This window comes from Anomaloglossus baeobatrachus, chromosome 4 (genome assembly GCF_048569485.1).
Source record: "Anomaloglossus baeobatrachus isolate aAnoBae1 chromosome 4, aAnoBae1.hap1, whole genome shotgun sequence".
NCBI lineage: Eukaryota > Metazoa > Chordata > Amphibia > Anura > Aromobatidae > Anomaloglossus > Anomaloglossus baeobatrachus.
In genome coordinates this window covers 655,899,197-655,914,130 of record NC_134356.1, presented here as the reverse complement: position 1 = coordinate 655,914,130, position 14,934 = coordinate 655,899,197, and the positions used below count along the sequence as shown (strand labels likewise).

The 14,934-nt window shown below is 49.4% G+C and overlaps 1 protein-coding gene across 1 annotated transcript in view; it reads right to left on the bottom strand.

The window, feature by feature from the left end:
- Positions 1-14,934, bottom strand: part of PDE4A (phosphodiesterase 4A) — a 1,076,361-nt gene that overhangs the window by 869,350 nt on the left and 192,077 nt on the right. Inside the window, exon 2 of the mRNA XM_075346506.1 lies at positions 4,270-4,671. Within this exon, the coding sequence (XP_075202621.1) occupies positions 4,270-4,314 (45 nt within the window). The 5' untranslated portion in view covers positions 4,315-4,671. The remainder of the gene's footprint in view (positions 1-4,269; positions 4,672-14,934) is intronic.

Below are 14,934 nucleotides of genomic sequence, written 5' to 3'. Positions count from 1 at the left end.
GGACCACCAGGCAATGCTGCAGGGGACGGAACCCGGACGAGCTCCCTCGAGAGGCAACGGCAGTCAGAGACTTGGTTTACCCTGTTGTCAGCGTCTGCTTCATTGCTGAGTGAGTACCAGACTGACACCTGCACGCATCACCATCCAGAGTCCCGAGGCCTACCCCTACCCATGAAGAGTAACATCATCCTGCTGCCCCACTCCATCACCCCGGGTACTCCCAACGGCAGTACTCCCAATTACCGCACACTACGGGTGGCGTCATGAACTACACCTATCCCCTGTAAATAACCCTCTTCTACATTTGAGTGTGTCCCCTATCCCCCGGGTCCGGTGACCCTCGAGCCACGAATAATCACCGCCCCCCGGATCCGAGCAGTTCGATCTGCTGCAGGGGTGGCACACTTGCTTTTTTCAGTTGCTTTTTTCTTACCAAAGCATGCTTTTTTGTGTGCAGAAAAGAAGCACACAAAAAAGCAATGGGGGCAACATCGCTCCACTTTTCAATGCTTAAGCCTCCATATAATGGGCCTCATTTAAAAAAAGTGGAAGATACAGAAAGTAGAGGAGTTGGCATAGGAACAAATAGTGTAATCAATGCCATCAATTATTAAACAGAGCTGGAAAACTGACAGCTACAAGCTCATCGTTTACAAAGGGGCAAGTCCTCCACATTGCTGTATGTCAGATCTGCATGCCATGAGCAAGGTCCAATGGTTATTAAATTTGCCATATTCTTCATTTTTAAAATTTAATTTTTTGGGTAAGGCTAGGTTCACATTTCCGTTGTTTTGCATCAGTCACATGTGTTGCTTAACGCTTGTGACTGATGTGTTGTACAATGGATGAAGAGAAAGCGGATTCCGTTATAAAACAAGAGACAGAGAGAACGATCAGCTGATCGCTCTCATTAGCCGGCCGCCGGGTGATCAGCTGATCGCTCTCATTAGCCGGCCGCCGGGTGATCAGCTGATCGCTCTCATTAGCCGGCCGCCGGGTGATCAGCTGATCGCTCTCATTAGCCGGCCGCCGGGTGATCAGCTGATCGCTCACAGAAGGCGGCTGCCGGGTGATCAGCTAATCGTTCGGCCGCTGAGAGAGAGCATGCGCAGCGAAATCAAAAGGATTCCGCTGCTCAAAAAACGTTACATTCTGCGTTCCTGCCGCCCGACGGTCGGTCGTTCCACGACTGATTAGTCGGGCGGAGGATGCAACGCAGCGTCATCAGTCACAATCCGCCGCTCATACAAGTCTATGAGAAACAACGGAATCCGCCGAACGGATTCCGTTGTTTACCAGAGCCGCGGATTGTGACTGATACAAATTGATGGAAATGTGAACCTAGCCTAAAGCGGGCTTTACACGCTGCGAACTCGCTAGCGAGATCGCAAGCGATCGTACCCGCCCCCGTCGGTTGTGCAACACAGGCAAATCGCTGCCCGTCGCGCACAACCTCGCTTACACCCGTCACACGCACTCACCTGTCCTGCGACATCGCTGTGGCCGGCAAACCGCCTCCTTTCTAAGTGGGCAGGTCGTGCGGCATCACAGCGAAGTCACACAGCAGCCGTCCAATAGAAGCGGAGGGGCGGAGATGAGCGGGACGTAAACATCCCGCCCACCTCCTTCCTTCCGCATAGCCGGTGGTGACAGGTAAGGTGATGTTCCTCGCTCCTGTGGTGTCACACACAGCGATGTGTGCTGCCGCAGGGACAAGGAACAACATCGCTAATTAGAAGAAAACGATTTTTTGTTTTAGGATGACCTCTCCGCGGCAAACGAATTTTGCCACTTTTCCGATCGTTTTATGTTGCTCATAAGTCTCACACACTGCGATATCGTTAATGACACCGGATGTGCGTCACAAACACCGTGACCCCGACGATAATTCATTAACGATATCGTAGCGTAACTCTATAAAAACCTGCTTAACTCTCTTGGGACACTTCTCCATGCTGCTTACTGTGTGTTCAGTATTGGTGCATTAAATAGGAGCTGTAACTGGATTTTTTTTTATTTGAGTTGAGTACATCCTCCAATTTCCGCTGCTCTCTGCTGATTTTGGAACAGCTTTTCTTTTTCTTCTGCGCCCCTCCGTTCCATAGTTATGCTGCTCGGAAATAATGGTGCAAATTTTCCCTTCAACCTACTGGGCGTGTAACAAAACTTCTCTATGGGCATGGCTATGTTTTGATTGGCCAGCGTCAGAACAAAAAAAGCAAACGCCCACAGAGAAGTTCAGTGGTATACACACAATTTACACAAGCTGATAAAAGTTCAACAAACATTTTATCAAACACGTGTTCAAAATTATCGACTGGTCTAAATGGGCCTTTAGGTAATTAGCAAGACAAAACACAGATGAGGGAGGAGATGTTGTGTGGTGCAGTAATGTGGAGTGCACAAGGGAGGGTGGTAGATAGAGATAAGGAGGCAATGTAGGAAGGTGCAGAACTGGGGAGCATTGTGGGTAAAAGTGAAACATTGATAAAGTATGCTATAGTGGATGGGCAACCAGTGCAATGACTGGCACAGGGTGGAGGCATTGTTGTAGCTGCTGGACAGAACCATGCCTGGCTTCTGCATTCAGAATAGATTTGAGAGCGAAAAGTTTAGTGAATGGAAGATCAATAAGTTGTGAGATGCAGAAATCAAGACGAGAATAAATTAGAGTAAAAGTTTTTGCTGTTTCTTGTAACATGAGGGGAAATTCATTCTGGAGATGTTTTTCAGATCAAGATGACATAAGCAAGTGAGTGATTGGGTGTAAGGTGTTATTACTGAATCCTAACACTATTATCGGGATGAACAAAGCATGGGTGATGTAAAACCAGAAATTCACTAGTACCAAAATAGGCTAGTACTTGCTATAGAACTGATGCTGATTTGTCCCTGCCCTGACAGCAGAGGTTGGCATCCTAAGAACATGTAGTGGCGCCCCCACTCATTAACCGCTGACCCTGAGTGTCCTTCACTGCACCCTAAGCTATAAACCAAGTGTAACACAAAAACAACAATAAACATAAATAAAGTGCACACAGGTGGAGGGTGACACATAGGGCTTGGAATGTGCAAGCACAGTCATACAGAAATGGTGGAATTCAAGAAACCAAAAAGAATACATGGAAACACTCCTAAACCTAAATTAAACAGAATAGGAGATTTCTGGGAAGGGATTCACACAAACAAACTGCCGTGAATAGCAATAACAATGTCTCAGTAATACAATCTTAACAGAGGAGCTGGGACTCCAGACAACCATCCATCTGGAAATAAAGCCAGCATATAAGCATGTGAGTAGTGAGTATGAATAGACCCTCCCAAAATGTGATTGGCCAAACCAAGCGAGAGAGTGCACACATCTGAATAGAAGAGAAACAGGAATGCAAAGAATAAGACAGAACGACCAGAGATCCTTCAGCATTGGACCAACACAAAGCCAAGAGGGAAAAAAATAGCCCCTCCCAAAATGTAATTGGGCAAACCAAACAAGAAAGTGCACACAGCTGTATAGAAGAGAAACAGAAGGCAAAGAATAATAAAGACAAGAGATCCTTCAGCACGTGGACTAACACAAAGCCAAGTGGGGGAAAAAAAAAGTCCTCCCAAAATGTGATTGGGCAGACCAAACAAGAAAGTGCACACAGCTGTATAGAAGAGAAACAGAAGGCAAAGAATAATAAAGACAAGAGATCCTTCAGCACGTGGACTAACACAAAACCAAGTGGGGGGGGGGGGGAAAAAGTCTTCCCAAAATGTGATTGGGCAAACCAAACAAGAAAGTGCACACAGCTGAATAGAAGACAAACAGAAAGGCAAAGAATAATAAAGACAAGAGATCCTTCAGCAGGTAGACCAACTCAAAACCAAGATGGAAACAAACCAACAACAAGGTCACCGCTTCAAATCCCAAAGTGGAGCAACGACATAAGGAAAAAAGGAAAGTTCTGCATCTATCATGACACCAAGACAGCGGGAAATATGTTAGTACCACACATACACAATACATTTGAAGTAAAAAACCAGGACTATGTTATAAAATCTGTGCTGTTCAGCTTTATCTAATTCTTCATTCTTTTCTCTAGATTCTGCTAATTGACATTTTCGGCTGATATTTGTCTACTGCTCTGACCTGATTAAAAATGAGTAATGTCAAACTTTTCAGATATGTATAATAAAATAAAAGCTACATAAACCATATTAATAAATGGAACATGTTCTGTCTGTAGGAGGCAATGCAGCCCCCGAGCACTCGCGGTCCCATCTTACCTCATCTCCCGAGACCGCCAGAACGCTCCTGCTTTTCTTCATCATAACCCAGTGCGCAGGGGTCACACCAGTGCCCCCCGTCAGCTCGCAGGCATATATATATGTATCTTGGTCTGTTCGTCTTGTTACAGTTTACAAATCCAAATATCACACCCGTCCTCGGTATTCCTGCTTTATGTCACTAAAAAGGACAGTAATCCAGACCGAGTGAAGAGCCCTAATCCATATGTAAATCTGCATTCATATTTCTGCAATGTGACATGTGCAATTATATTCCATCTTGAAGGTAATTGATCGAGACATCGCCGTCTCGCTCAGGGTTTCCTATGCAGCATACAATTGTAATCCAAGTTTTCTAGATAAAAGGATAGAAATTTCTCAGAGGTGATAAAATATGTCCACCTGCAAAAAAAAAAAGAAGACGGATGTTAGTCATTTGGACCCCGATGTTGGATATTCTTCACTTGCACCATAAATAGAGAAATATGAGAGTATGGCTGGTCGGCTTGTCATGGGATTAATTCCACTCACCGACCTACAGGGCTCAAGGGTCCGAAGAGAGGGAAAGTCAAAGGTGACGGTATAAGGCTGAGTTCACACGTCCTGTAAACATCCATTAGAACAGATCCTACAGAGATCCGTTGGCAAAATAATTTGTTCCGGATCCGTTTTTTTAACATAGGAGTCTACGGAGAACAGAGCCGTTAATGGATTACTATTTATCTTCCATTTGTAACAGACTCCGTAAGAAAAAAAATGTATCCCTTACAAATGCAAGAAAAATGGATGGCTAAATAGCAATCAGTTAATGGATCTGTCCTCCATAGATTCCTATGGTAAAAAACGGATCTGGCAGACATAAAAAAAAAAACGGACAAAAAAAAGTTGTGTTTGCAGAACTTTTTTGCCAACTGATCTCTGCAGGATCCATTCTAATGGATGATTACTGGACATGAGAACTCAGGCTTAGATGCTGAACGGCTCTAGATTAGGAGCCACGCTAGACGACGGGGAAGTACCAAGCAAACGATGAAAGGAAAAACCTGTGTCTAGTGAGAGGGAAGATGGTGACCCCTGACCAAACTTACTGCTGGTCCCCGGAGTCCCTCACTACCCTAGATAGGTTCCGCACCTATGTGCCAAGCCGGATACCTGACCCTAGATATCCCTCATGCTGGGCCCCATATAGGGAACGGATGGTATGAGCTCTTTGTCAACCCCACTAACCACTATAGAAATCACAAGGCGGACACACAGGGGGGAAAAGGCATGAACTACTTATCCACCTATAACTCAGGTAGAAGTTCAGCAGAGTTTTCAGCAATGATACCACAGAGAAGGACAAGCCACCTGCTTGCAACCAAGGCTTGAATGAACTGAAAATATCATTAGCAACAGTACAAGGAAGAAAGGGGTATATAAGCACCAAGATAATGCTGATGATCAGCAGGTGAGTTGAAGGCGAGCTCTTGCTGGGTCCAAAAGGGAGAGATGAATCCAGCAGGAAAGCTACCTATACCAATGAATACTGACACCAGGAACAATGGAAAGTCGGAGCATTCTGTGCAGCCAAACGTTGTGACCTTCTATGGCCTGAAATCACATGACTGTCTGTTACACAAGACACAAACGTGACAGTAATATTGATAGAGAGACACTGGAGCAATGGTCTTCCATCTGGGCTAGTGTAAAATTACAACTCCTAGTAGGGCTCGAACCAGTGATTTCTGGTTGCTGGTCGGTTTCTCGCTTGGTTGGACCACAGCCTGTTTTGCGTCGATCCACTAATGAAGGATCTCTTGTCTTTCTTTTAAATTTTCTGCCTTCCGGTTTCACTTCTATTCAGATGTGTGCACTTTCTCATTTGGTTTTCCCAATCGCATTTTGGGATGGGCTGTTTATACTTACTACTCCCATTCCTCAGCGCTGGTTATATTTCTGGATGGATGGTTGTCTGGTCTAGGACAAGTACTAGCTTTTTAGGACCTATGGATTTCTAGTTTTTAAATTTCCCATAGTTAGTCCACAGCTGCAACCAACCAGAGACGCTAGCACAGTGGGTGGGCGGGGGAAGCAGGGAATATACATGTAGTGTAATGAGCAGGCCAGAAAGAATCTGACTGCTGCCTGTATTCGGGGAAATACGGTGTGTATATTTGTCCTGCTGTTACCCCCATGTTGTGTCCTTTTGCAACCCCTATTGTACATTGCAGAAGTTTCCATGTGTCCTCTCATTTCTATAAATGCCAAATAAGTAAAGTTACTTTGTGTTCTGGTTTAGATAAGTAATTTGAAACTTCCATATGGTGGAGTATTTTTTAATGTTTTTTTACCCCTGTGGTTGGGTTGCAGAAAAATTGAGTACTTTCTCCCAAGTTTTTCCTGAAGATTACCATTGATCAGAGATCTCTGTAATCAGTCTGAATGATTCCTGTAGTTTCAACAAACTATGCATAAATCAATAGTACAAACAAATAGAAGATAACCTTCGATCCTCACAAGACTTCCTTATCTACTCCCCTCTCATCTCCTCTTCCCACCACTGCATCCAAGATTTCTCCCGTGCCTCCCCCATACTCTGGAATTCTCTGCCACAACACATCAGACTCTCACCTACCTTGACAAGCTTCAAAAGGAACCTGAGGACCCACCTCTTCTGACAAGCCTACAACCTGCTGTAACCCTCAATCCGCTATAGCACCGCATGACCATCTCTACCCTCATGTACTGTATCCTCACCCATCCCCTGTAGACTGTGAGCCCTCGCGGGCAGGGACCTCTCCTCCTGTACCAGTCTGTGCCTTGTATTGTTTATGACTATTGTACTTGTCCCTTTTCACTTGTAAAGCGCCATGGAATAAATGGCGCTATGATAATAACAATAATAATACTCAGTAATATTTCCTATTAGAGAAATATGCTTCTTTCCCCATTTATGGGCCACTTCTTCCTTTCTGCCTCCTGAACGCATTATTCACCCTGAAAAAGAGCTAAAATCCATCCTGGTCTAAATAAATAGGACTGGCATCTCACTGAGGGATCAGATTACAGTAGTTTATTGAATGGGAGTAGTAAGCTGATGCACCTTAAGAGCAAAGAGAAAGAATTAGGACCAGACACACAGATCAGGCTTTACCTTTAGGCTATGTGCACACAGTGCGTTTTTAGCGGCGTTTTTGTGTGTTTTTCAGGTGCGTTTTTGGCCTCAAAACTGCATGACTTCCCCAGCAAAGTCTATGAGTTTTCATTTTTGCTGTCCGCACACAACTTTTTTTTTTAAGCTGTGTTTTTTAGCTTAAAAGAAAAATGGACATGTCAATTCTTTCCTGCGTTTTTCTGAGTTTTCCCCCCATGCAATGCATTAGAAAAACGCAGAGATCAAAAACGCAGCAAAAAACGCACCAAATCGCAGTAAAAACGCATGCGTTTTTTGCCGTTTTTTTTGCCGCGCGTGCATTTTTTGCGGCCAAAAACGCAGCGTCAAAAAAACGCAGCGTGTGCACATAGCCTGACGTTGGCATAGTGGAGTCCGGGTGCCCCTCTATACTGCTACCCAACTTCCACCCCCAATAGTTTAACCCCTTATTAAAATAACCACAGACACATAAATGGATGAAATGGCCACAGCAGCCTTTATTTAAACATAACTTACAATAACATTATAGAAAAAGGGGGTTGTGGTCCTCGAAGCTCAAAACAGTCTGGTGATCACCCAATACTCCAATCTTACCTTCCCCCTAAACCCCCATTACTCCCAGCCGCAACCACCAACTCGGGAGCACCAAAACAAATATGAGGGGGAAGGGTTAAACCACCAAACACGGGAACCAGCACCACCAAGCCGACGTTCCCCCATGATCACCAGACCACTCCCCAAACCAGTAAATTAAAGGGGGTTCCACCTCCATTGGGACCCCCAATCCAATTTTCACCAACTTCGAGGACCCCACCCCAACCGCCACAACGAGAGCGCTTTGACCCCCTCAAACGCTCGAGACCCCCCTCCCTCACTTGACAATGCCATGGCCCGCTCAAAACCCTTCTGAATCCCCAAAGACCATAAATCCGTTCCTACTGCATTCAGGCGGACCCCTTCCGCCAACCGGTAATCCTTGTCCACCGCCTCCAAACCAAAGTGACGAAGCGCCACACCCCCATCCCTCGCCCAAAGCCGAAATTACCCGATTGATATTATACGGGTCTTAATCAGTTTTAGTCAGACAGGGCCCTACGCCACGTCCGTCTTGGGACCATGTCTGACCAGCCGTCCAAAATAATGGCACAGCGACCCACAGCCGAAGTAAATCATGTTTTACATCCCTTATCATATCCTGGCTCGCCACCATCCCCACATCATTTCCCCCAACATACAAGACCAGAATATCTGGCGCCCGATCCAGCCGCATCGCCTTGTGCACCTTGGGCAGCACCCGCATCCTCCGCATGCCCCGGAAACCCAACCACCTAATTACACCGCCCTTCGAGCAAAGCCCAGCTGACGTCCCTCCAAACGAATGCTCGCCTGGATCACTGCCCAGTGCACAAAGGCGTGGCCCAATATCCAGACCAAATGAGAAAGGTCACCTGCAAAAAAAAAAAACAGCAAAACCTCACAGTACCATGACATAACCAAACAGCTCCCACAGCTCCCACAGCTCCCCCCATGTAAACAATTCCAAAGGCACACGTAACTCAAATATCACCTAGATGCCACCAACCTATCCTCCATACCACCTAGGGACTCAAACCGCACCCTGCCGCCTCCGTTCCCGCTCCAATCCTAAACGAATGAGGCGCGTAACAACCAAGATGAAAGCCAAGACCCTCCACGCATCTCCGAAAAATTGCCCGAAACTGATAATTTGATAAAACAAACCATCCTCGTGACAAAGTATCGGACCATCAACACGTGGTCCCAACCCCCACCTTTTTTTTTTTTTTTTTATATTAAACTCTCCAAATACCTTACCGGACACACTACCGACCCAGCCACAATACCCTGCACCACACACCGTCCTCTGCTGGCTTGATCCGTCCCTGACCTCTGACGCCAAAATTCCACCCCATTCTCAAGTAAAAGCACGTCTCACGCCTGAATCCTCCCATGACCTTGCTGACTAACCGCCACCAACTCCCTGATCTTAAGCGCTCCAAAGAGCGCAAGGAAAACTCAACGAAACAAAATAACCGCAAAAAACGAATGACACACCAACCCTCAAGTGGGCCCCCCAAGCGCTCCAACTATGCCGCCCCCGGCGAAAACCCTTCAAGGCCCGTCGCACCAATTTAAATTTCCGGCAAATCCAGCCTGTTCCTCAACTGAAATCAAAAGGCCAGGCCCCGCCACCATCCGCCCCCATTTTTTCCTGGGACCAACCCCATGCTGACCACCGCCTGACCCCAAGAACAACATGCCTACCAGATCCCCCACCGATCAAATCAACCAAACGACTGAACCCAGTCCTCCCATTGTAACCAAGCCTGCTGATAAGCCGTCCAGTCTCCGCCACCAACGATCCCTTGATCCAATGTCCAACGGCCCTCATCCCACCCTCCATAGTTCAGGAGGGCACAATAATCCCACGGCCATAGCCCCCCAGCGCCAAATCACTGAAGCGGCCCACTGGAAACGAGAGAGAGCGTCAGCAATAGAATTCAGCACCCCCGGCACATGAGACCCAGATACACCAGCATTGATGGACAAACAAGCCAACACTATTCTTCGCAACACTCTACTCACCGGAGGAGAGGTAGCCGAAATTTTATAAATTGCAAACCCGACCCCCATGTTGTCACTAGTAAAACCGCCCCCGACCGTTCCGAAAACGCTCCCGCCACAGCGTAACTGGCACCAAAATCGGAAAATGTTTCAACAGCGCTAAGTGCTCCACCAAACCCGCAGAACACCAACCTCCAGCCATCGCTCCGCACACCACTCGCCCCCAAAATAGGCCCCGAAGCCTTGACCCCCAGACGCATCGGTAACAAAAAGGTCTAACTACAAATTACCCCCAGAGGCTCCATCAACAGTGACCGCCCATTGCAGTCCCCCCAGTAATTGTCCCCAAACCTCCAACTCCGCCTCAACCTCGACCGACAACCGCATAAAATGGTGAGGTGCAAGCACCCCCACAGAGGCCATCTCAAGCCGCCGTGAAAAATTCCGCCGTATCGACATCCCCCTAAATGTAAAATCGAATTTGCCCAGCAACGATTGCACCTCCCGCATGATGAGTTTTCCAACCCTCAATGCCCTTGCCACCTCCTCCCTGAGGGCCACCACCTTGTCCACCGGTAACCAAACTCCCACCTGTCCGAGTCAATAACAATCCCAAGGAAGGAAATACATGCCGCCGGACCCTCCGTTTTCCGGCGCCAAAGGGACCCAAAAACGCAAAGCCACCCACTCAATTGTTGCAAGCAAATTCCGGCAAACCACAGAGTCCCCCGGACCGACACAGAAAAATCGTCTAAACAGTGAATAACAGCCTGCAAACCAGAAACCTCCCTAACCACCCACTCCAAAAGAAACTAAACCCTAAAACAATAACAAGACAACGAGCATCCCATGGATAGGCATCAATCAACAAAATAACTCCCCCCCCCCCCCAATAACAGCCGAGCAAGCGCACACTATCCGGATGAACTGGCAACCGCCGAAACGCCGCTTCGACCTCCATCTTAGCCATCAGGGCCCCCTTTTCCACACCGCCGCACCCAGTCTGCTGCTTCATCGAAAGACGTAGCAACCACCCAACTTAGCTCAGGATCTATACCATCATGTACTGATCCCCCACGGATAAGACAAGTGGTGATGGAGCCGAAACTTAATCCTCTCTCTCATCAGCACCACCCCCAGCGGAGAAAACCACCAAAGCCGAAAGGTCGGGGACCGAAAAAGGTCCGCCATATGCCCCAACGACACCTCCTCTGACAACTTTTTCCGAACCACCTCCGGATGCTGGCTCCCCGACTGTAAGTTCTTAAAAAAAACGCCCCTGCCCCCGGACCCGCTCCCGAAGGAATACAAAATCAAATTCAAAAAACCCCTTGCTGGTAACTCCGCCTCCTCCCTCCTCGAGAACCTATTTAGATAAGGGAGCATCTCGTGAAGCTTCACCGGAGTCTCCCCCTGTCGAATTACCAGGCCCCCCCTTTTACCCTATTACGCCGGAAACACTTCCCCGCCCCATGAATGGGTCCACTACAGTGCAAGCAGTGGTGCTTAAACTCCACAGCTCCCCAAACTTGCATTGGTCCTCATGAAAGAGCCAGTAAAGTCCTGAGTTATGGGATACCGACTGACCTCCGGTTCCCCCGCCGGACTGTTGCCCATACCGCCCCCCAGCCTGGTTAAGAAACCCCGGCCACCCCTGGAAAGGATTGCCCATACCTCTTCGGTGCCCTAAACTACAACCAGAGCCCAATATCCTCCTGTCCCCACCGTATGGACAGCCGAATAGCTTTCCTCTGATGAAAACTGTCCGTCATATCACAACCAGGCCTGCCCCCCATGCACCCAGAGGCTTCCCAAATGGAACCCATATAGCAGCAAAGGTGCAAACAATTGTCCGGCGTCTCCTCTCCTATCACACTGGCTCGAATTGTGTCTTAGGCTGATCGTAATTAAATTTTTATAACGGCAGCAAAGAGAAGATTTCAATATATTCAACCCTCCAAATCTTCCGCCTAACCTCTTTTGTAACCCCCAGCCGCCCTCCAAGCACACATAAACCTCCCCCCCTCGCCTTATCAACCAAGTGAATGATGTCCCGCCTGCACCGAAACCGACACGGCTCGGACTCCCTTTGTACCCCCGCCGTACTCCCCAACCTCAACTGACCCAGGCGGAGCCACCCGTCCCTGAGCCCCCAATGCCAGCACCCCGCCGGACCTACCACACTACCCGGAACATTAAAAGCAAAAGGAGACAAACAAAACACATAACTGTACTCCCCGAGCTGCGCAGGAGCTGTGATCCCGCCAGCTGCCAATCCTGAATCCTGCCGTCCAGCCGCCGCCACTGGCGCTGTGTAACTCTCATGCCCGTCATCCTCCACCTGACCGATCAGCGAAGGTAGCCTCGGATCGGTCCGTCCCGGACCCCATCCAGGTGGCCCCCACACCGCTGCTCCTGGCTGCAGACCACCAGCTGCCGCTGAGACCCAGAGCCATCCTGCCCTGGCCCACCGACCTCCTGCCCAGGGATCCCGACGTCCGTCCACCGCCGCCGTCAAGCCAGGCCGCCCGACAGGGACATCGCCAGCGCGGCCTGCCGTAGCCTCCAGATCCTCCTGATGACAGGCAGCAGTAGGCCCCTCCCCCCTAACGGGCTGAGGCCTACTAACCACCGCCGACCTCAGCCGCGGCCTGGAATTCCTCCCGGCGTAGAGGGGGCTCCCAAGGTTGGACACCTCCCCCACCGCCAGAGGGTCCCGTACGGGGCTTCCCCCGCTGCCGCTGAGGCCCCGCAGGCGCTGCACCGGACCGCCCCGACTCCCGCCGAGGCCTGTGAGCAGGCCTTGCCTACCCAGATCCACCGGGAGAGAGACACTCCGGAGGCCTGGACCTGCGGTATGACCGCCCCATAGTCACAGGGGAGACCTCCGCGGCCGCCCCAGGAGCCTCCCGCAACCGTGGACCACTACGAGCAGGCCGCGCCCGCGGCCTAGCGGGAGCAGACGCGCCCGATGCCACACCGCCGGCACGTGCTCCTCTAACCAGCCCGGAGGTTGGCGCCGGGCTGCCTCCCGCAGCTCCTCCATGAACCTGCTGACCTCCACAAGTAAGCTGCACATAACTGAAACCTTTTTTTTTTTTTTTTTTGTGTGCTGTATAAGCTGCTGTACAATTTCTTCAGCTGCCACCACAGCAATGGCTTCTTCCCCCTTGAGCTTCACTATATTATCCCCTACCAGTCCCTGTACCCCCACCCCTTTCTCACCTCACCCTATCCCCCCTAGCCACGTCATGCCGGCCTCCACCTACCCCCTGGGGAGGGGGTGGGGGTTCCAGCCGGGCACTTTATTGTAGGTCTTTATCTCACCCCTGTGCTGGATTCACTGCTACATAGTTCAGGACTACAGTATACTGTTCTCCATGTTGATGTATGGTCGGGAACAAGTGATACACAGAGAAAAGAGAGCATGAATCCCTAATATCTGGGTGTGCTGTGTGGGGGAGACATAATAGCAGTTAGTCTCAACCCACTAGCACAGAGACAACTGAAAAGTAGAGATGGAGCCTGCACAGGAGAAAACTAGTGAAAATGCCAATAACAAGTCATATAGAGTAAAAGCTAGAAAAAGTGTTTCTCCTCATGTACACTTATGACATTATTCTTAATACTCACCTTAAATATCAAGTACACCTTAGAGGGAATCTGTCTCCAAGTTTTTATAACCTCATCTGATAACAGCATAATGTAAGGAAAGAGACCCTGATTCCAGCGATGTACCAGAGTATTTAGATGTTTTGTGGTGCCCTTTGCCTACAGACAACAATGAATGGCTGCATGTATATTTCAATATGTATAACATGTATTGCCAGCTTAAGGCGGGCTTTGCACGTTGCGACATCGCAAACCGATACTGCGATGCCGCACGCGATAGTCCCCGCCCCCGTCGCAGGTACGATATCTTGTGATAGCTGGAGTAGCGAAAATTATTGCTACGCCAGCTTCACACGCACTCACCTGCCCTGCGACCCTCACTCTGGCCGGAGACCCGCCTCCTTCCTAAGGGGGAGGGTCGTGCGGCGTCATAGCGACGTCACACGGCAGGCGGCCAATAGCGGCAGAGGGGCGGAGATGAGCAGGATGTAAACATCCCTCCCACCTCCTTCCTTCCGTATAGCCGCCGGCGGCAGGTAAGGAGATGTTCCTCGCTCCTGCGGCTTTACACACAGCAATGTGTGCTGCCGCAGGAACGAGGAACAGCATCGTACCTGTCGCGGCAGCATAATTATGAAAAAGTCAGAGCCTGCAACGATGATACGATAACGATGCTTTTGCGCTCGTTCATCATATCATCTAGCATTTACACACTACGATGTTGAAAGTGACGCCGGATGTGCGTCACTTTCGATTTGACCCCACCGACATCGCACGTGCGATGTTGCAACGTGCAAAGCCGCCCTAAGGGTACTTTCACACTTGCGTTTTTTTCCTTCCGTTAAATCTGCCCTTTTGGAAAACAGCGGAATCAGTTAACGGATTCCGCTGTTTCCCATAGACTTCCCATTGACGGATTGTGCCAAAAGGACCTGCGTTGCTTCCGCCCAGCGGGAGAAACACAGCATGTAACTTTTTTTTGAGCAGCGAAATCCTCAGGATTTCACTGCGCATGCTCTCTCTGGCTCCCTGCACCCGTAACCAAGGTAAATATCGGGTAACCAAGCAAAGTGCTTTGCCTAGTTATACCCGATATTTACCCTGGGTACGTGTGCAGGGAGCCCGACACTTCCCCGCTTGGCTCCGCCCCCTCCCACACTCCACTCCGCATGTATACACACCCACACACACACTCACCTGTCCTCAGCGCCATGGCCCCGCTCGGCTCCACCCACCCCGCACTCCGCCCCCGCATACATTCTCGGCGGCCGAGTGATTAGCTGATCACCCGGCGGCCGGCTACTGGGAGCGATCAGCTGATCACCCGGCGGCCG